The sequence below is a fragment of the Ornithodoros turicata genome, chromosome 4 (genome assembly GCF_037126465.1).
Source record: "Ornithodoros turicata isolate Travis chromosome 4, ASM3712646v1, whole genome shotgun sequence".
NCBI classification, from domain to species: Eukaryota; Metazoa; Arthropoda; class Arachnida; order Ixodida; family Argasidae; genus Ornithodoros; species Ornithodoros turicata.
In genome coordinates this window covers 44,062,795-44,085,992 of record NC_088204.1, presented here as the reverse complement: position 1 = coordinate 44,085,992, position 23,198 = coordinate 44,062,795, and the positions used below count along the sequence as shown (strand labels likewise).

The 23,198-nt window shown below is 42.8% G+C and overlaps 1 protein-coding gene across 2 annotated transcripts in view; it reads right to left on the bottom strand.

The window, feature by feature from the left end:
- Nucleotides 1-430: 430 nt before the first annotated feature.
- The window catches only part of LOC135391467 (cytokine receptor-like factor 3), a 70,931-nt gene continuing 48,163 nt past the window's right edge, over nt 431-23,198 (bottom strand). Inside the window, exons 6-8 of one of the 2 annotated variants that reach the window (XM_064621726.1) lie at nt 19,340-19,451; nt 17,694-17,827; nt 431-1,901 (exon numbers count right to left, since the gene is read on the bottom strand). In XM_064621726.1, coding sequence (XP_064477796.1) covers nt 1,666-1,901; nt 17,694-17,827; nt 19,340-19,451 — 482 coding nt within the window. In that variant the 3' untranslated portion in view covers nt 431-1,665. Of the gene's footprint in view, nt 1,902-8,760; nt 9,300-17,693; nt 17,828-19,339; nt 19,452-23,198 lie in introns of those variants that run through there. The other variant, XM_064621727.1, reaches the window with a different exon arrangement.

Genomic DNA, 23,198 nt, shown 5'->3' with positions numbered 1-23,198 from the left:
CTGAACAGTTCAGCTGTCTTGTGTAGTCTCCAGTGTAACATTTTAGCAAGTCTGTCCACCAGTATGCCTGTATCTCTGTCATTTTATCAGCATTCGGGGCACGCCATAAAAGAAAACACAGTATGGGAGAAAGATCCATTTCAGGTCCGTGAAATGTAGTTCGGAACATTATAAGGATGTTTTTAAGAGATCCTGGGATGTGACTTTGGCACTTTACTGGTAGTCCCACAGACGTCCCAGGGATGATAAGGGATGTCCGAAGGACGTTTCTATTGTCCGGAGCTGAATGTTCTGGGGACGTCCACAAGTCATTGTTAGTTTGCTGGGAGTAGCCCACATCTGGGGATGTCACATTATTAGCGCTGTTCGTAAAAGATAGGAAGTACTGGCCCCAGGTACTGTTCTTGAATAATAAACACATTTTATGACATCATTTGATCTTGAGAATTTATTGACATAGATGAATCACTATTTGTACAAAGGCCAGAAAATTGACCCATTCGTACCAGCCATTACTCATAATCGAGCACCTGTCGAAGCAAAGTCACTAGAGCACTTGCAAGTGGTCGATTCTGGCATGAGGCACGATATCTGGCATTATTGTGATAGGCTTTGAGATAGCCATAATTTCTCAAGCACTCAAGAGAACAGAAGATGAACTTGTATGAAAGGATCGTGATCTAAGAGACAAGTGGGGCACAGATATTTTGGGGCTAAGCTAAGCTAAGCTAATTGACTGTTCAAATCTTTTCCTAAGATAACTAGAAAACTCTCATAAACTATGTTTCTGGGTAAAAAAATATGTGCAAATTATGTGAGTAAACACAGGAAGATTTGCAATAATACCCAGATCTAGGTTGTTGTGCAGTGCACCAGAAGGTCCATATATGTATTCCACATTCTGTACTATAAAATGGTAGCAAGCTTGTTTCTCATTTTTGCTTTCATTCCACAGTGAATATGCAGTACACGCTGTATCCTCTGTAGTCTAAGAGGGTGACCATTATAATAGCAGTAGCGCCAGCTTTGTAATGAAAAAAAGAAGAAAAATGGAAGTGGAATAGTAGCACAGCCTGCCTACAGGGTGTCTACCAAATGGCCACCTTCAAATTCCCCGACTTTTCCATGTTTTCACTGACTATTTCGAGCCAATTCCCTGACCAAAACAAGAATGAACTAGGTACCTCCTGCTATGTTTGGTACCGATCCCTCATAAAACAGGTCATTTGTTGAGCCTTATTTTCCTACCTCTGAGCTTGTTGTATTGGCTAACTGCTACTTGCAGCAACGTTGCCGTGGCATGGCCACTCAACCACTGATTGGCACTCACGATTTGCTACACATCGTCATAGCACATGTCTGCGATTTTCCTGTGATCTCAGCTGCATTTTGACAAATTCCCTGACAATCCCCTGTGACTTTTCCAGTCGCATCAGAATTCCCAGATAATTCTCGGTTTTGCAGGTTGGTAGACATCCTGTACTAAGGGTGACTGTGGTCCATCACAAATGCTATAAGAAATGGATATGGTTGACCTCCTGCAAGGTGCAAGGCTCTGCTTTCTGGCTCACCACTTTCAGAAAGTTATGAGGGTATTCCTCCCTTGAATAAACTTCCTGACTACCCCTCACCCCTGCTCATGCCTTTCTTTTTATCGCCTGCCATTCATTCAACAAATATCTTCCAACCCTTTCCCTTGAAGAAGGCTGCAAACTTGAGTGGCAATTGAGGGCCTCTGGAGTACGGAATTGCAAAGTCGTATGTTGCCTGTTTTTCATAGCTGGCCACTGTCACACGAATCTTGTCATCTGACACCAACTCCAGGTCCAGCAACAGTTCTGACCCTTTGCTCAATGCCGGAAGCTGTGTTGTGGTTTGTCGGCCATCAACAAATATCTCTCCTGCACAAATAAGAACATTGTAACATGATTTGTCTGTGTCAGTTTGTTCTTTGTGGTATTCATTAATACTTTTCTACTACTTTCTTTTTACATTATCAGCTGTTTACTATGTAGTGCACTAGGTAGAAAGAGTGGGGAGCATTTCATGCAGGGAGCAAAACATCATGTTTTTGTCCGCATATAAAGACTGGCGTCTGTCAATAAACCTCACTGTTGAAAATAGCGCCCTTTCCGTGTGATCTCGGTTTTGTGTTGTTTGGCGTCGTCATGGTGCTCCAATGTGTCCGATGGGAGCCTTTATATTCCAATACTGCATTGAGCTCTATGTATTTCAATGGCTTTTAGGATCACCACTCTACTGCACAATTGCACTGATCTTGTGGGTGTTTCCAGGAGCATAAAAGGCTTTCTAACTATATGACAAATGTTTTCCACCTAACCAGCACATTATGCGCACCACTCTTAGCAACATACGGTACTTCAACAACATCGTGTTTGGTGACTGTAAGTGAGGTTTTCTATCTCAAGGAACCACAGTGTTAATGTTGGGAATCCTGAGTGAACTTTTCAGACTCAAGATCTTGCAATTTTCCTGACAAATTCAAGGATCCAGATTGTACACAGTCTTTGAGTGGTAACTCTGTGTATTGTGTATGTGTCCCCTTGACAGGGCAGGTTCTAGGCACGTGCTGCTGGTGCGGCCGCACTGGCCTCGAGGGGCCCCACGCTTCAGGCGAACATCACAGACTAATGCAGAAAAGAGTGAGACCCCATTGTGAGTCCAACGCGCTAAGCAACGCTGCGTATCCAAAAAGAAAGCAGAATCTGCTGACTTACCAGTAGGGCCCGAAAATTTAGGCACTAAAAATGATTGAAATAGGCAGGCGATTAGGCCCTCGAAAACACCAAACAAGGCAATAAAATGCAAAAATAGGTAGGTTAATATGGTATGCTTCTTGGCTTTATTGGTGTTTCAGAATGCTCCACAGAGGAAGATTTGCTTGTTTAAAGGCAACAGTACCGTACAAGCTTCAAATTCTGGTACGTGAATGCTCAGGCGGCCTAGAACCATGTTATACTGAATACTGATACATTTAGTTCTCAGTTCTTCAATATCTTGAAAGGTCAAGAAGTGCCAAGTCTTTCGATCAAATATACATGAACCTCTTCTAGCAAACCGAGGTACTGGAGGAAACCAAACGCAAAAAAGACGAAAGACGCAAACACGCAGAAATGGAAAGCAAAATGCAGCACACGGCATGAAAGGCGCACTCATATTTGCACCGCTAAAAAAAGGCTGTTATGGAATCTAAAAATGTGAAAAAAAGGCTACAATCTAATAGAGCACATAAAAAGGCAGGCAACCCCGAAAATGTTGCATTTTGGCCTTTATAGGCATTTGTATGAATATGCCTACAATTCTGGGCCCTACTTTCAGACATTATTTCTGAGTTCGCGAGAAAGAAGGAAAGAAAAATAGTTTTGTAAGTTTGTAACTACCTAATGGCCTTTATAGTATTCTAACCTACAATTTTGTACTCATATGAATGTGTATAATATAGGCCATCAAGCAGACACTTGGGCGATGAAGGAAAAAAATACAGTCCAGTCTGGTAGTAGTGGGAACACAATAAGTCCAAGGAATGTGGCACTCTTTGAAATAAAACTTTAATATACATAAGCTATCGTGCAGACCCTGCACTTCATCAGGTGAAGACAGGTTGTGTCTTCACCTGATGAAGTGCAGGTTCTACACGAAAGCTTGTGTATATTAAAGTTTTATTTCAAAAAGTGCTTCATTCCCTGGACTTATTGTGCCATCATGTAGAGTACACAAAAGTGTAGTACGTCAATGTAGCAAAGACTTTGTTGTAGTACTGCTGTAGCTTTTACTTTTTCTTTTTTGCTGATAATTTGGTGCTTTACGGTGCAAACACAACTCTGCATGCAAAACGCATGGTTGTGTGTGTTTTTTTTTTTTTTTTTTTGTGTGTGTGTGTGTGTGTGTGTGCTTCCAGCATATTTATATCATACCCTGCATCAGTTCACAGCCCCAGGCCCTGCACTTGCCTTGGACGGCCCTGCCCCTCGGTACTCGGTCTCTATATGTCAATCAAAACATGTGTCACAAGTTCAGGCGTTCCATTTCTTTTAAAAACTGATGAGGCCTTTTTCATTTTCGTCTGACATAAGTAACACCTTAGTTTTGCCCGCAGTCATCATGTTAGCACCCATCGATTCATTTCATTCTGGCACCACGAACGAAACAAAGCTTCGAGTTACGAAACCAAATCACTGAAATAGTATGGAAACCTGCTAGCAGAGCTTTGGTCTGGGTTAATTGGTATTGGATATTGTTGAAGGAATTTATCGAAAGTTCACCCACAAAATCAAATCTGTGTCATCTTGCATGTCTCGATTATCCTTCTTTCATTCTTTTGTTTTGGCCGTCACTTCGGTTGCCCCGAGTAGGGAATTACAGGTACACTTCTTACAATGGGGTGCTAGATTCCCAGACCCTATCAACTGCGGTCATTCAGGCACCTGCCTATTTGTCCCACGTATATTTTCTTACAACTAACAACTTACAGCTCAAGCATTCTGATTTTGTGAGTGAACCTTTGAAAACCCTCAAGAAGGAAGTACAGTTCTTGGGACAGGCATGACAAGTGCGCACACTCTTCTAAGAACCACTCTTTCCATCTAACGTTCGTCCACACTGCATTAAACAGTGGTAGTGCTGTGCTTTTTGATCCTTGCTTTATGTCTTTTCGAGTCCTTTTTCCTATGGCAGAGCAAAAATTCCCTCAACAATTGCAGCCTGGCATGCAACAGGCAGGAATGCTGCATAATGTTGAAGAAAAGTACGTGTTCTGAAACTCCAGATGGTTTATTTGCCAAGCAAGTGATTTGCATTGTAACGAAGGAGGCATTTTTGGAGACCTTTTGTAGAAGGCCCTTAAGTTTGAAGTATTTTGATACACTTCTTGCACTTAGCATCCTGTCCCCCTCTGGCATGCGAGAAGTAAAACCACATGCTGGCTGGATCGCCTGATTTTTCTGGGAGCCGCTATACCTATATACGCTATACGCTATACCTCATTTTCCTACTCATTCTAGAAATTAAAACAACTTCTCCGATGGCCAGCCAGGCGATAACCCTCTCTTTTTTCCCTTTCTGGTGTTGTTCAGTTTGTATAGTTGGTTTGATGCCGTTCACACCCCTCGAAAGAGCAAGGCAGTGAAAGGAGCTCAGATGCGTGTGTACAGGCATCAACAATTGAAGTCTGCTTGCTAGCACCCCACAAAGAAGAAAATATACACAAAAATTAGGGTGCCTGAGAGGCTGCAAAGCACAAAGAATTGTACATAATACCGTGTAGTGATTCCACAATTCTGCATTGTGAATGGATCAACAGGTTTGCAGTATTCCTCTCAAAATTTTGCACATTTTTTCAAGACAATGCTGGGAATTTGGGACGTCAGAAAAAGCCAAGATTCGGAGAGTATGACAATCTTCAATGTGGGTAGGCAACAGAGTGTGTGGTAGGATGACAGACTGACAAGGACAGTGCATTGCTCGGCTGGATGTGACTATAGACCAAGCAGTTTGCCATACTAGCAGTTTGTCGTGAGTCTAGTTGACTTAGGCCCGGTTTCACCAACGTTGATTAACACTTGAACCGAGATCAACGGTCCCTAAACTTGAATTTAACGCTTAACTGTGCTTCAGAAGAGGGATTTATTGTTACTGAAACATTCATCACGTCACCAACTAACTTTTGCAAAAAAGAACTGAGCGTTCACTTTTTTCATCAACAGTTTTCATCACAGTTTTAACAACGCTTGACCTCAGTTTAAAGTTAAGCACCGTTGTAGAACGTGAAAAAAACAATCTGCAAGTTTCCGGCGATAATGATTCACAAGTAAAGAAAAAACGGCTGAGAGCATTAAACAGTTTAATTTGCGAAAAATGAGACTTTCGTGCAGTAAGGCTGGACTTCTTCAGGTTTGAGGACCTGCTAGATGTGGTCACGAATATATCAAACCCAATTCGCAAAAGAGTAGAGGGCGAGGGTTGAGAAGAATACAAATAAATGTATTACAAAGGAGGTGGCTAGACAAGTTCGGGCAGACATACAGATGTCGTAGCTCAACATATGAATGGACACAGCGGCCAGTTAGGTACAAAGCACAAAAATATTCCAAAAGCCAGGAGAGCACATGACTAACAACGAGAAAAATCTAAACACTGGCCCGACACAACAGGAAATAACAATTTACTTCAGGTGCCTCGTCTCCCATACGGGAGACATCCTCAGTGAGAAACAGAATGAGGCGAACACAACCAACGGACCACCTAAGCAGGTCAGAGAACACTTCGGGGAGAGGGCCGCGGTTTGCAATGCACGATGAGGGGGTGCCTCGAATGTGCCATGATTCAAGCAGTTTTCCCGGACAACATCTCTGTTCCCTGGCCAGGGCCACTGCATTGGGGAAATCGAAAGAACGTCCCATTGTCCAACAATGATGTTGCCCCCAAGAGCCCTAGAATGGGGTAGTGTACAAATCAATGCCGGGAGTGTGAAGTCTTACATTAGCGAAACTGGTCGTAAACGCAGTACAAGACTAAAGGAACACAAGCGCGACGTACACAATTCCACAAATGCGACACAGTTCAAGACTGAACTAACCGATCATTGTTGGACAACGGGACATTCTTTCGATTTTCTCAATGCAGTGGCCCTGGCCGGGGAGCAGAGATGGGGTCCTGGCAAAACTGCTTGAACTGTGGCACATTTGAGGCACCCCCTCATCCTGCAATGCAAACCGCGGCCCTCTCCCCGAGGTGTTCTCTGACCTGCTTAGGTGGTCCGTTGGTTGAGTTTGCCTCTCATTCTGTTTCTCACTGAGGATGTCTCCAGTATGGGAGACGAGACATCTGTAATAAATTGTTATTTTCTGTTGTGTCGGGCCAGTGTGTAGATTTTATCTCGTTGTTAGTCATGTGCTCTCCTGGCTTTTGGAATATTTTTGTGCTTTGTACCTAACTGGCCGCTGTGTCCAATCATATGTTGTGCTACGTTATCTGTATGTCTACCCCAACTTGTCTAGCCACCTCCTTTGTAGTACATTTATTTGTATTCTTGTCAACCCTCACCCTCTACTCTTTTGCGACTTGGGATTGATATATTCTTGACCACTTGTATGTAGCAGGTCCTCAAACCTGAAGAAGTGCAGCCTACTGCACGAGAGTCTCGTTTTTTGCAAATTAAACTGTTTAATGCTCTCAACCGTTTTCTCTTTACTTGTTAACCAGCGTTGGTGAAACTGGGCCTTAGAGGCATCACAATCGTCGTCCTAAAATGTTGGTAGTGCGAGCAATGGAGAAGGTTGGATTCCAGATTTTTCCAACAATAACAACAACTTTATTGTGAGATGATGAATGGGGAGTTTCAATGCCAGGGACGATACTCTAACCAATTGCTGGTGGTGATGTGGGGAATGAAATAATGAGCCACTTCACAATATGGATCGAAGTCCTATGGCATTCAGAAAGGTCAAGAGAGCTTTGAGGGCAGATCGTTGGTGGGCTGGATGTGGCCAGGGACCAAACAATTTTGCGAGTCCAGCTCGTTAAGGGATGCGGAGAGTATGGTTTGGGAAGGTTAGTAGTGTGGAAAGTGGAGAAGAATGTGCTCTAGAACTTCTACAGCACCGTAGTGACTGCATTGGGGAGAGTCAACCTGTCTCAAGCAGTAACACCAGTGCGCTGCAAAAGTCACATCGAGGCGCATCCGATGAACTAATGAGGCATCTTGACGAGAGGTATGTCGAGGCATGTGGAAAGCGAGCACTGGATCAACTTTGCACAGGATTGTAGGGGGGAGGATTTCAGCTGTCCATTGGTGAGAGGTCAGGGGAGTCACGAGGCGTTGAAGTACAGAACGACGATCCCCTCCCAGCAGCGCAATACGCCTTAGTCTCTGACGAGAGAGCTGCTTCTGTAGCCTGTTCATTCCCTTCGACACCGCAATGGGCTGGAACCCACTGGAGAACCAGCCTGTGCCCTGTTTCATAGACAAGGTTGTAAGCCATTAACACATCCATCACCAACGATGCGGATGAGCCTCGGATGCCAGAATTTTCAATTGCTTGCAGTGCAGATGTAGAGTCGGTGAACACGACCCATTCCTGTGGGGTAAGGTCAACGATGTGCTGCAGAAAGAAAAGTATGGCATAGAGATGTGGATGAGGTTTTATGCGACAGGTGATGTCCTTCCACTACGCCTTCGGATGGGATGACGAATACTGAGGCGGATTTGCCATTTTGAAATGTGCGACAATATCTCTCTCTTCAGTACGTAAGAGACAATCTGTAGTCATAAAGCTTGTATATGGCGATAATCTCGTGCTTTTGAAAAGGACCCTTAGAACTATGACAATACAGAAAGTGTTCAAATATGTTGGGCATCTTTTTCTGTGCAATAAGTAGACAATCAAGATTACTTCTGATCCCCCAAACTAGGTGACAGTAACTGACTTAGACTTAGCTGGGACTGAATTAAAGTACTATTATACATTATTCGAATTGTTCATGGTGTGAATAAATGTTTACATCTATGCAGTGTCCCAATACATGATATGTCCACAACATTGATTCATTAAAATACACACTTAAGACTCCTTACAAAGCTACTTATCTCGATTACGTCATTTCCAAGTCTAATACCATTAGGTAAGACAATTTTCTTATTTCTAGGCTGAACCCTTTGAGGCTAACGGGACACATGCGTCCTCAAGTATTAAAATGATTATTAAGTGCTAAAAACACATCGTTTAAAGGTGACATTGCAGGATAACTTAACGACGTCTTTATTTAGTCAAGTACACATGGTGATCCGGCAACGTTGCACCAGTTGGGCAATAAGAAGCAACTGTAAAGTTTCGTTTTTCATAGGTGACATCGCTCATACAATAAGTTGCACGGAAGTAAATGTGTTAGCGGTAATGTATACAAGACAATTATTCTCTCCTGGTTCATACGTGTGACTCTTTCTGTAGAATTGTGCACGTGGGACACCATTGTCCCTATCGGCTCATTTGGAAAAACCAAAACAGTGAATCGCCTAAAGAAAATGAATGCAGATTTTGCCAATTTCAATCGCGCAGTACGTTTGCAATTCAATAAGAGTTAGCACAATCAGTTATTTGCATTCTTGACAGCAGCATGGAAAGGAGATTTCTTGACATGGAGGAAGAAACTGGGCAGCTTCTGTTTGCGGATGACAGTGGAGATGAAACAGCACTTCTTGATGGCAAAGACGAGGAGTTTCTCGAAGAAGATGCAGACAACATGGGAGCTGGAGCCAGCACAGGCGGGAATGAAGCATCATCCTACAATGATGAGGACATGAAGAAGATGAAGACGTGCCTCTGCTGGCGCGCACTACTGCGCCTGTCAGCCAGTTCTATCAGCTAGCATGAGGCCATGAACATCTGCCAGCTGGAACATTCCATCCTCGCCGATCAGGACTCATGTAGGGGACCTCCACCTCCTCTACAGCTTCACTGTATCATAGGCCACCAAAGGGGAAAAAATACGAAAGAGCAAAGGCTTTAACGCTAACATGCTCATGTTTGATGCGCCTGTTTGTGCAAGTGAAGGGTCACAGACACATTCAATCGTCTCGATAAAACCATAGCAGAGAAGATGGTTCACTGAAGAAGTTACTCACTATGTGGAGCTGCTGATGCCGAGAATTGAAGCAAAAAGTGTGCCAACCCTTCTTGACGCCTTCTCATCTGTTCTTGCAGTTGAATCACTGAACAGTGGTATCATAATGCCAGAGAGCGTAAGATAACACACGAAGACTGGGAAAGTATTCCATACAAGTTAAAGAGAAATGGTGGCATTCTCTGAGATGAATTTAGTGATGAGGCACCATGTGCTGCAATCCACTGGGGATTACTGGTCAACGGAACCTTACATAGGTATGCCGCATATCGCAAATGGTATGCTGAGGAACAAGCTTGATTGGCATGGAGCTCAATTGACCAGAGGACGGAACTTGATTGGAAGCTTTTCAAGCAGGCAGAGATATTTGTGCTCACTGATACAGACAGCCAAACGTGCACTCCATGTGCGCCGGATCACAAAATGGTGAACCTCGCATCAAGAAAAAGGGGCATAAATTGCGCGAAAACAATAAAAGAAAATCGCACGAACAACATATGCTCGATTTGCCAGATGCATCTAAGCTACACAACCAAGAGAAACTGTTTCCCGCAATACCATTCCGGAAGCTAAGCGACCTCCAGATAGACCGGTAGGGACATGTGAGTCCCATCGATTTTCCGTAAAACCTTCAGATATAGCAATGTTGTCACATGCAGCAAGCCAACCGTGTATACTTTGCTGTTGAGTCTGTATTCGTTTGGTTATGGGCCTTAAAGTGTTAAAAGTACTGCTTTGGTTTTCTTGGCATTTATCTTTAGGCAATTTAGTTCAGTCCATAAGCTTATCTTGCCTGAAAGTACATATATTCACTTTTTCTACCAAAATATCACCATCAGTTCCAGAAAGGAAGATACTGCTATCATCTGCATAAACTATAAAAGGTGTATCGGTGGCAAGGCTGACAAATGACATAAACGTTGAACAGTAAGGGTCCCAGTATGCTTCCCTGAGGGACCCCACCGTCAAGTTCCATCGCAGTAGATATTAAGCTGAAAAGGGGAAAAAAATAAAACACTGTCAAGGAGCCCGCGAAGAGGGAATCACACACGTAACATGAAGCCGTTAAGCCATTTAATACAACATGTTGATAGCGGTGCTGAATTCGCAGTGATGAAGGTATCGTTGCAGAGGTGTTGGCCCGACAAGAACCCGATTAAGAAACCGAAGAGGATGAAGAGGTTGAAGAAACGACAGTGTGGCCGTCTTCATTGCAAGTTTTTGAAGCGCTTAATGTTGCCCGTCACTTCTTCAGCCATGAGGAAGGCCAAGAGGATGTTCTAGCTTTGGAACGCAAGCTTTGGAACACAAGCTGATGGTGCTCAGTTTTCGAGGGCAGAAGCAGCTGACAACTTTTTAAACCAATAAAAGTCGTAAGCTTTACTGATCTTACCAGTGCTGTGTTCGAATGCTTTCCTTTGCGTTTTCTTAGTTTCAACTTCATTTAATTCGAACTCTTTATGCCTACTCACGGGATTCAAATTAACGAGCTTTTACTGTATTAATGATCTTGAATTGTACTTCGGACAGATTACACGCCTTTGAAGTATTTTCTTGACCTGCTGCCAGACTTATCCAGGATCGCAAACGTCAGTGGACCAGCATGTCCCTTACACCTGAGTGATATGCAATCAGGTGCAAATAACATATCAATAGCTCTGTGGTGTGCATATTCTTCGGAATGGATTTTTGGAATATTGAATATTTCTCTTCGTAACACATCTCACTAGCCTGCATTCTCCCTTCCAATCCCCAGATTCCATCCTCATCGTTGAAACGTTCTGCTATGTCAACTAATCTTTGGAACCTTTTTCTTCGAGCAGGTTCTTCTGTCCACTCCTGCTCCCTGTGAGCTCCTTTGTTTCGATACACATTTGATAAAACGGATACCCAGGCTGTGACTCTGATTAACCTTTGGTAATCTTCAAACTGTATAGATGCGCCTTTGTCGAAGTATGCTGAGTTTGGCTGTAGTGTGCCGTAAGTTAGCCATTGTGGTCCTTTCCTTCCTTTGCTTCTCGTACTTGCCTGTCAGGCATCTCTCCTTCAAGATTTCTTGTAAATCTTTCTATCAGCATCTGGCTGCTAGGCATCCACTTTCATAGTTCTATGGCGAGTGTACTAGTAAATACTTCTTTGTAATTGTTCTTTGCGACGATGTCACTGCTCGCCCCGATGAGCATGTCGTCAACATACACCCAGTTTTCTACAGTATGTACAGTTCTCAATGATACGCATGTCACGGGATAGCGGAAAAAATTTGTATCATCCGAAATTTGCATCAAAAGAATTAAACCAAAATAAAAATTGAGGCAAGAAAATATGCAGTGACTGTTCATTTTCTGTTACTGTCAGTGAAAGAGGTTGGTCGTATTGCTTTTGTGTCTCCGCTTTGGCCAATGCTGCCCAAATTCGCGCATAGGTGGGGAAGTTACTTTTATTTTGTAGTACACTACCATTACTCACTACTTTTTCGAAGTGTAACGCATTACGTTATTCGTTACTGTTGTGGTAGTAGGTAAGCGTAGGTATGCGTTACTTTTGCATTACTTCACCAGTTGTCCCCATAATATGTACCATTTGTGGTTGAGTCACATAAGTGCATTCCGCAATTCAATACAAGCAATGTTGAGCACAAACAAGGGTCACGCATGAACATAACTTACATGTAAGATTTATTGCAATGCAGAAGTAGTTGATGTTCAAAATTTTCATCTGTGAGCTTCACCCGTTTGGCTGAAAGGACGCCTAATGACCAGTAAGTGCTCCTTGCCAAGGTTAATAGAGATGGTGACCTTTTATCTCACACAGTACAAATCCAAACAGCCAATCTCTTGGTACTTTGTTACTTGTTCAGAGGGTAGAGGCTATTTTTCTGTCGCTTTTGCCCCGATTGTCCGAAAAATACCAGAGGGAGCGAAATATAGAGGTGGTAAACAAAGGCGACATCTGAACCAGGGTAGGTCAACGATCATTCTTTTGCGTTCTTTGTGGGTGCCGACGTGACCCTCTTGTCATTGTTGAAGATGAATAGAAAAAATCTGGGATTTTTCAGAATTCTGCAGGCACAGTCCTCGCTCAAGCTTTCAAGTTTAGACGATGAAGCAATGTTCCCGAACACGCAGTAATGCATAATGCCGTTACGCGTTAGTTAGTAAAAATGTAATGACGTTACGTTACTCATTACTTTACTCCCAAATGTAATGCGTTACCATATTTCACTACTCGAATGTAACACACTACTTTGTAACACGTTACTCCCCACCTATGAATTCGCGAGATGATCCGAAAGGCCGAGAACGTACTTCCCACCGCGAGACGCGCAAGTGTGTTCTAAAGCGAGCCTCTCCTGATGTACATAGGCGTTAGGTGAAGCAGACTTGCGGAATGGTGACGCGCAATATTGCCAGAAGTTGTCTTGATATGTTCCCTCCACATGTTCTGGCTGCTGTTTTCCTAAGCCAGTGCGATGTCACACAGCTTCGAGGTATATTGTTGCGAGGGGGATAAAAAGTTCAAAACAGAGAAGAGGTTATAACATTCCAGGCCGTGTAATCACTTTGATCTTATCTCTTCCACCACGACCACCAAAGGGAGAGTCATTGCTTTCATTGTGCAACATGCTGTAAGAGAGTTCGTGGTGAGGATCTCCCTCCCTTTTCGAAAGGAGCAGCAGCATGGCCCGAGCGTCACGGGGGAACAACCTCTGCCGCATCCTCTGGTGGTCCGTATCATCCGCAAAGGCAAGATAACGCGTTCGTATCAGCCGAACTCTAATACATGGCAAGAATAGGCATTCCGGCTGGGACCGGAAAAGAATTCATATCATCCCTTATCGTATCATCGAAATTCTACTGTAGCATGCGTACTGTAACTGTATGTGGGTATTTGTGCCATGCAGACTGCGAATGCACCTTGATGGTGGCTGCCAGTAGAAAGGTAGTGGATGAAATTCCGAAAGTAACACACATCATTCACCATATCTTGATTTTGTTCATCTGCATTTCATAGGGCATATCTTCCCACCATAACGTCCGTAAAACATCTCTGTCTTTCTCATGAAGCAATATCAGCAGGAACACCTGTTTTACATCTGTGGACAATGTTGAAAAGTAGAAAATCCGGATGGCCTGCAGATCCACCCATGTTATTATCCATGCATTCACATGTACAGGCGTCACCACCCTTAACCATAGCACAGGAGCATGTGGCCCGCTGGCATGCCAGCGCAGCCCTGCATCGACGCTGGGGTGAAGACTCTGGGGTCCTGGTACACGAGCCCCTCCTTTCGAAAGGGACTCTGCAAGCACGCATGTATGGCCTACTCCGTTCCTTACTCTGCAAACACTTCAGCGATAAGAAAATCAGAAAACCAGTAAACGTATCAGTGTTCCTTTGGAGTATACGCATCCACACAAACACGATACCAAACCTTCCTCAGCACGATGAAACAAAATAAAAATTTTTGTGTAATGACGAAAATTTTTCATCTTAGTCAACAGAACGCTCAGAGCAAACATGGGTGAGCCTACAGTGTTTGCATGCGCCTCAAAATTATTTCATAATATTGTGTCCCTCAAACTCCCCCTTCCACAAACCGGAATTTAGATGAAGTGTGGTAAATAACGCACATGTGTGGCTGGTGTGCCTTTTGGGAGGGAGCGATAGGTGAACCTACACATCACGTCCTACTACCATACCCTTCGGAAATGTAATTAAATTACACTACTGATTACTGCAACTGAAATGTAATGAAATTACATTACAATTACTACGAAAAAGTAATGACATTACAAAGTCATTACATTGCCATTATTGGCATTACATGTTCCCGAGTTTTGTGGAAGGCACAAAGACCAAAAACACTAAAGTTGACGAAACTTGCCTTCCCCCAAAATTTGGGGAAATGTATGCTGACGATGTAACAACAGTTAACTTGTACTCTTCTATTTGTCTATTCTACATGTCAGGCTTGTGTGCCACGTATGACGTCGTTCCACAATGATATCGTTCCACAATGTAGAGACGAAGGTGACATAAAGTATCACGACAACAGGAAGATTGTCTGGAGAACGGGGCCCGCAAACAATGATTCTCCAAGGCTACAAACCGTGGACCTGAAGAACGTTTGGTTGTGGGTGCCCTAACTAAGGCAACTGGCTCGTTGGAGGGAACTGACGTTCCCTGTGCCGATTGAATGCGTCGCCGTTCATGGTGGGCGTTGGAAATCTTTTAACTCGCGGGTCCCCAACTCTCTGCCAAGTGCAAACACAGAACACACACTCTATTCTTTTGTAAAAAGTAATGACCCAAGCAACAAACAGAGGTTGGGCCAAGCTTTGCAATAGTTAGGTGGGCCTACCTGGCCTTGCTTGGTACATAATCAGCCAACAAGCTTGTTTCTTGATACATATCTGTACCCTGGCCAATGATTTGCCAAGCATTGGCCAGCCTACATTGTGCCAACCTTGTGCCAACATAGAGACCAAAGCATTCCTGCGTCGTCATTAATTTTCATACTCAATTGTCTTGCGGCATAAGGTAACGATATATCATTATTTGTTTGTTTTGCCCGTATTTCCCACAACGGACAGTGAGCATGACGTTTCAAAATGAAAAAGAAAAAAAGAATGAGAGAGAGCTGTTTAAAAGTATTAAAAAAGCTCGTAAGATGCCCGAGACCAGAATACGACCAAACTCACAACGGCATGTGTTTCCTGAGGAAAAACAGATACTAGATATAGCTTGTCTCGCGAGCTTCCGCAAATTCGAGAGTCCTGTTCACGTGTGTGTCAAAATGAAGGGTGAGGTGTCTAAGTTTAATTTGGCACGTACACAAACTACACTGAAATGATGAATTGCTTGTCGTATTAACTCGCCATGAAGGTAACACTTCTGTTTCTTACGGCTTTAGTTTTGAGAAATTCCCTTGGTCCATCGAAAGTCACTTATGCAGTGCTACACCATTCTCCGTTACCCTCTCCACCAGGCAAGATTGGTCTGAGCTTTGGCAAGTGCTTGGCCATAGAGCTCGTTTCTTGATACGGATCTGTACCCTGGCCGACGGCTTCCCAATCCTCGCGCTATCACTATCACTTCCTTCCTATCACTATGCGACGTTGCGCCAACGTTGGATGGCCAAAAGAGTCGTTGGCCAACTGTCGCCCGACCTTCTGCCAACCGTCGGCCATCGGCCATTGCTTGCTTGGGGAGTAATGTAATTAAAATTACTGCCCAAATGTAATTAAATTACATTACAAATTACATACTGTAAAAAGTAATGCATTGCATTACAAATGTACCAGGAAAAGTAATTCATTACAGTAATGACATTAGTACCCAGGTATGCCTACTACGGCATGTACTTTGTTGATTCCCCCCCCCTCCCCCCGAGCTCATCACGTCGAGAGGAGGTGCCCATGTATAACGGCCCGAGAGTCTCCACTGGTATTCACCCCAGCACCGACGCAAAGTGGCGGTGGCATGCAAGAAGGCCACACGCTCCTGCACTATGGTTAAGCGTGGCGACACCTTTACTGACTTCACCGTTATGTACTATATAATGAATTGCATGCTGGGATACAGGAATTGCTTGTCGCAACATGTTGGTAAAACAAGGCAACAAATGACTAACTATGCTTCCAAACACAGAATGGGTGGCTTAACAAACTCCTCAAAGCATCCTCTGAACATGCCCAGTTGACATGCCTGTTGACATGCCCAGTCATATGCTTGAACATATTAAATTATAAAAGTTGGAAAATACATTGATGTCAACTGGTGAAAGCTGCAATATAAATTATTTATCATGTGTAAGTTCTATAGGATACAACCACTTGAATCAATGGCATTAATAGCAAACACTAGAAACACTTCACAAGTAGATTTCCTTCCAATTTTTGTTATCATATCCTGCATGCCTATTATTTCACTGTCAATTGCACTCCAAACAATTGCTAATTAAAGCTGTGCCATAAAAATAATTGAAAAATGGGGACGTCTACATGCTAACTATACCTCCTAAGCTCACTATAAACCTCTATTCTTCATTCTCTCTAATTCACTTTGTCGTAAAAGCACATTCCACATTAGAGACTCCATCTTCCAACAGGCAAAGGTTGTTCACCGTAGACTCACTGGGTGGATTTTTCTGTCCCCCGCATATTGATCCATGTTCCTCTAACATGTAATTTTCTTTAAATACTATGTCGATGATAGTGATTGTGCCCAGTAGAAGAACTTGTGTTCGAAATGTTAGCTCCAAGACCCCTGCACCCACTCACCTGCACTGAATCGCTGGATTTTCTACTGTTGGAGATGATCTCAATAAATGTTCCGTACAGCTTATGCGAATAGGACAGCCAAAAAAATATTATGGGAGGGGTTCGATGGGAATTTTACATGGGGGAGGAGGACTTTGCCCGTTTCCCTCTCCCAAATGCACTACCAAAGGTAAGGTTTCAGGAGGTGTTTGAACCCCCCTGGCTGGCTACACCATTGGCTTATGCCTTATATCTTATACTGCCTTATCTTATATTGTGGTATTTATGTTGAGTGACATGAATATGGATGCTGCGTATGAACCACAAAAAGATTTTATGAATGCAAAATTAATCTGAATGCAAAAATCTCAGAAGGTAAGCCCTGCTCTCAAACCTGACTGCAGCAATATTATTCGTGGTAGAGTATCAGCAGAATGCAGAATCAAAGTACACCCAGAAAATAAATGTGTGACCATTACCATGAGAAAACTGAGTATATTGGGTAATTTGTCTATGCACAGGACGACCATAACCACCGGACTTGCACTGATACTTTTTGACTGGATAGTACAGTGCCGAAGAAATTCGAAGCAAAAACACTATCTTTAATATTACGAAAGAGAGAACCATTACCATCTTCATCCTTTGCACATCATAATTTGCAAACCATGATTTTTGCTTCCAAGCCTTCTTGTCATAGAACACAGTTTACCACTCCTGCCTTGCCTTGTTACCTACCTAAACTGTACTCATGGTGCACATGTCATTTTAATGCATGTAATAAAAACAAACCTTCCATGTTGACGAAGATGGCTCCAGGCTGCAGGAAATTATCAAGCTTGCAAGCTACCACTAGAGCTAAACCTTCGTCGTCATCCCATATTTCTGGGGTTTCCAAGAACTTGAACACCAAACTGTGATTTGTCCTGCATAAAAGGGAAAAACAAGACAGAAGAAAAAGAAAGTAGGACAGTAGATGGGATAGTTGATAAACATCCATGTAGAATAGCAGCCAAGCAAAGCAAGGAGGAATCACTTATAGTTCTAGGTCAAGTGATCATATTTGCTGAAGGTCATGAGATAATATAATACTGTGCATACAAAGGGGGGAAGAGAGCTTTTGTTCAACAGGCAGAACAGTATGACAGAATCTTAAAATCAAACATGTCACTCAGCATTGCATACAGAGTTGCTAGTTAAATTAGCTAGCTTACCTATGTGTTACCTCATGTCATAAGTTCCATGTCAACGTCTCAGCATCATCAAACCAAGACGTGAATCCAACAACATGCAGTGCAGCAGGAAAGATGACGTTGTACTAACTGCAGGAAACTACGTGCACCGAGAACGTTGTTCCCAATCCGGTTTCTGAGCGCATTAATTTAATACTCTCTCCATTGTCGCTAACATCTCAAGAGTCTCAAACATGTGGATACGTCTGAACATGAAGCAAGTCACATTTGGGTTTTTTGTGTTGGCTGACGATAGCATCATTGTGACCCCAAACTGACCGACGATATCATATCGAGGGTAACAACATGAAGTAGATGAGGTTGATGAAAAGAGGACATGGAGAAGCTCATGACATGGTACAGGCGCTAAATAACTTGTCGTTGGAAAACTCGATCGCATGTGAGAGAGACATTTCTGTGGCCTTCTGTTGTATTGACAAGGTTGCCGAGATTCTTGCAAATAATGTCACTGCAACGCATCTGCACAAGATTTTTTGTTTACAGGCTAAATGCCCAATGTGAGTTTTCTTTTCTTTTTTTTTTTTTTTTTTTGCAACCGCTAGTTCTGAAGCCAAGCTAGTTAGAGCTTACCCATGAATATGAGCTATAACAGATGGCACAATTTTTGTTTACAGCTGCTCAGGCAACCAGCTGTGCTAGTGGAAAATATTTTTATTTCCTTATTTATTCATCCCTGCATCTCTAGGTATACCATGAAAACGGAGGACAGCAATCTATTTTCTTGGTCAAAAATACTACTTCTAGACTCACTTAATATTTCCCAGATTTGTCTTTGCATTTCCAGTTGGGAACTTGATGGGAAAGTACTAGACAAAAGTGCTTAAAGTACAGTACAAATTACATACATAATTGAAAATGAACTTTAAGTATAGCACAAGTATTCAGTATACTTAAAGTACTGGATTGTCATAAATGCAGGAGCGTAAAGTAGTAATTGAGTACCTGGTACTTCAACTGCTACCAGACATTTTGATGCAGTTTTGTTGCCCAGGTGCAAGTTTGCACAAGAAAAGCTATGCGGTGAAGGATGTCACAATAGGCACATCACTTGCACCCGTTTTACTCAGTTACACAACAACCCCGCTCTTGTTGGCACAGTTGCTGTACACATATGTACAAACCCATATGCAGAAAAAAGTATGCAACCTTTGAGAGAAGAAATAGACAAGACAACCCCATTAATACCTGAAGAGCAGCTCCCTGGAAAAGAGGAAAGGGGAGGATGCATCAGCACTCATTCGGGTTGCGATGCGTCCTTCATCTGTTAGTTGATAAGAATGGTTCCGTGTATCCCACCCTGAAATTGTTATCAAAACATAGAATGAGTATTGTAGTCACTGCAAAATAATTGCAACAGTTATTTAAAGCTGTGACTCATTTCTAGACACCAGATAAAAAGGCAGAGGCACATAAAAAGTTCATTTTAGGCACCTATAATAGGCAGCAAAGATCTCGATTTAGGCACTGATGTTGTTACAGGCACTATAAACCAGGACGTCTATTGTGCATGCATTTGGCACTGCGGAAAGTACAGACCACAGAGAGAGTTAGTCCATAAAAAAGACTAAATTGAAGGAAAGTTCTGTTATTTTCCTTGGAATGGTGCTTGAACTGCAACAGTAATCTCTTCACACCAACAGGTTTTGTTACCAGAGCTACTTGGAACAGTGTAAACCAGGTGTTACCTTATATTTGTCAAAATATAAGGATATTATTGAAGAGAAAACCCTGCAAAAGCCCCTATGAAAGATGTCGAGCCACAAAAGGCCGGTGAGCCGGCAAAAGGCTGCCGGTATCACCTTCCTACTGCCAACCGGTAGAGCGATCAAATAACCAGCCGTGCCGGTATAATACCGGCCTGGTGGCAACCCTACGTACAGCAGAATGTTTCTCCTGCACTAAGACATCTATTTGGGCTTGTTGGTATAAGGTTTGCATTGCACTATAAGCGCTAAATACCATAGCACGTAAGACAACACAACAGAGAGCACTCTGTGTTGTGCTGTCTTGTATGTTGTGGTTTTTAGCACTTTTAGTAGTACAATGCATTTCTCTCACAAGCTACCTGGCTCTAAAGAACAGTAAAACTCCCAGCGCAATTGTCTTGATGGAAGAGCACCATTTCTAAATTCGTAGCCGTGAACCTTCGCCTCTTGTTGTGGAGCACAAGCTTGTATGCGGAAAACCTACACTCATCATTGATGGAATTAAGTGGAGTGCACTTTGCAAAGTCAGATGGGAGAATGTCATCTTGGGTCGCGAACTGTGACAGTTGGTAGCTGGAGCCATTGCCTCCAAAGACTTGAAGCTGGGGTTTTTCTCTAGGACATGGTGGAGCCTCTTCTTGAACGTAAAAGTATGATGCGAGTGAGCTGGTAATTATCTGGAGATGATGCCATTCCTTGAGATTGAAGGCAGACGACGACGTGTGCTGTTGCTTGTTGCGTTGCTTTTTGTTCGGCGTTGTCTTCCCTCAATCTCAAGGAATGTCATCATTTCTGGAGCTTCTTCGCTACTTTATGAACTATTGGGCCCTCCGGCACCTTCTATATTTGCTATCGGATGTCAGAAGCGATGTCCGTGGCATCGTAGAGGGCTTGACCAATAGCTTCTAACGTGTGATGCTGTCAGCGAGGAAGTCGTAGGTCACTGGAAGTTTAAACATATGCCAGTTCCCCACAAAGCGCAGTCAACAGCAAGACTTCTTGGAATTATGCAGCAAATGGAATTATCGTGTTCCAGTACTTCTCCAGAAAAGCCTTTGAAAACTGTGCTTTCGATTTTGGTCCACCGAACAATTATTGCTACAAGTGCTGTGCACAATTCAGCACGTGGTATTGACTTGGTCACTTCCTTACAATGGGTGCAGTGTTTAATAAAGCTCTGACAAGACATCAACAGCATATCTCTAGAACATCTCGACAGAATTGAGCTTGTGGGCAGCCATCACCTTGTGCTGTTCTAGGTGATACTTTTTCTCATATGGTAACTGTATCCGATGATTTTTTGGAAAATACCTAAAAACTGAATAAAACCGTGCAGCTAAGGCACCCGTAGACTTGGTTCGTTGGCATTGAAGAGGGTGCGTTTGCTGCACTTACTTTTTCCTACACGGCTGACAGAACGTGTTTCCACTTTTCACATGTTCTCCATTTCTCATTCCAAGTTCTCAATCCACAGACTAATGAGGTGCCGTCTGCTTGCCTTTCTTTGGGCATGTTGCAGTGTAAAATGGTGTACTCTGTAATCATAGCCTACTTCTTCTGCTAAAATGCAATTTTTGACAATTTTGAAGGAAAAAACAGTATTTTAGACATTTGTGTCAAAATAGGCACTAACAATGAAATAAGCATTTATAGGCACAATAAAATCAATGCTCCTAGGTTTCCAAACACCTAATTTGTGCTCCTGTAGTGAAAACCACTATTAAGACCACAGAAAAAAATAGGCATCTGCCTAGAAATCCGGGGTCTACTCATTGCACTGTGAACGCAGGCTCACACAAGGAGAGGGGAAAGCCTTCACTATAGTTTTGATTTTGCTAATTCTTCCCAACACTGCACTTTTAGGCACAAACACCCCTTGCCTGATACGTACGAGGTCTGGCTATGTCATGCTTGTAACAACATGTCTTCCCCTACGAGTAAATGAAGCAAACGAATACCACTTATCCATTAACCATCCTTGTCACTACCATATCCACCATGAAATTTCTCAGTGTCTGGAGAAATTTTCTGCAGTGCACATACCAGAGCTTAAAGGCTCAAGAAAGGATCAGTCTCCATGATAGAGCGACACATGGTGGCTGTTGTTTCCCTTCAATGACTGCCTCACTCTTGAGACAGCATCACAGCAAAGTGCCAGGTTTCCAGAGCAAAAATGTCTAAAAGCACCGTCTAAGATTGGGTGGCAAAGAGCTAATCAGGAACACCGCAACTCAATTTCACAGGCTTGTGTTTTTGGTAATGCAGCAGTACAAGGCTTGAGGTGTTGAAACACATGTAAGACTTCCACCAATAACCACCTCTGATATCGTTTCTAAAGCGCTTTAGATGGCAGGAATATCACGTCCCCACTGCCTGTGGTAATCGAAAGGGCCACAGGGCAATGAAGCATTAGGTGTAAATCATGACCTGTTTGATCAGTCGTAGTTCAATTAGGATAAAACTGTCAGGATGGATATATTCTAGGTCAGGTGGGTCGCCTTATGGTTGCACTAGCGACATACTGGGGGCATTGCCCAAATTAATTTTGACTAATGAAATTTTAGTTATGAAAGATTGAAGTTTAGCTTTTGGTGCTCTAATGTCATTGTCATTTTGAGAAATGACAATGGCCAGGGGACTGATATGATCCTTGCCTTTAACCCCGAAGAAGAAAGAATGAAACATCCATTATATGCTTTTTAACACCTTGTGCCATTAGCAACGCAGTTAATCAGTCCCCCTTTTAACATCTTTAATACATTTCTCATATTTTACTTTCCCGTAGACTTCTACTTCAGGCTCACTTACTCATTATTTTGTATCTGTTCGTAATCATCTTAACTTCTTTCCTCACATTCTATGAATGTACATATATACACAGGGTGTGTTTTGTTATTTACAAATTTTTTATAAAAGAGCTATGAGAGTAGTATAGACCGTTTACAGCAGAGTTATCTGGGTGCCGCCATCTTAGCACACGTGAGCTTGCGCGCCACTACTTGCCTTCTCTACGGCTGCCTGTTGGCACGGCGCACGTAGTACGGCGGTGTAACCCAGAGACGCTTTCCCCGATTTTAAACTTTTTGCAATGAATTCTGGATGGAAGGATGACATGAAGCTTTGGCCGAAGCTTCAGCAGTCAGGTGAGTGCGCTTTTTATATAATTTAAGTTGCATTTGCTTGATTTAGAGAAGAGTTGTACATAACACGTTACTAGTAATCAATTACTTTTTCAGTAATTTTTTAACGTAATCAATTAATTTTGTGAGCAAGTAATTTTCCAAGTAATCCAATTACAATTGGTTACTGGTTGGTTACAGACATTGATTACTTCTTTA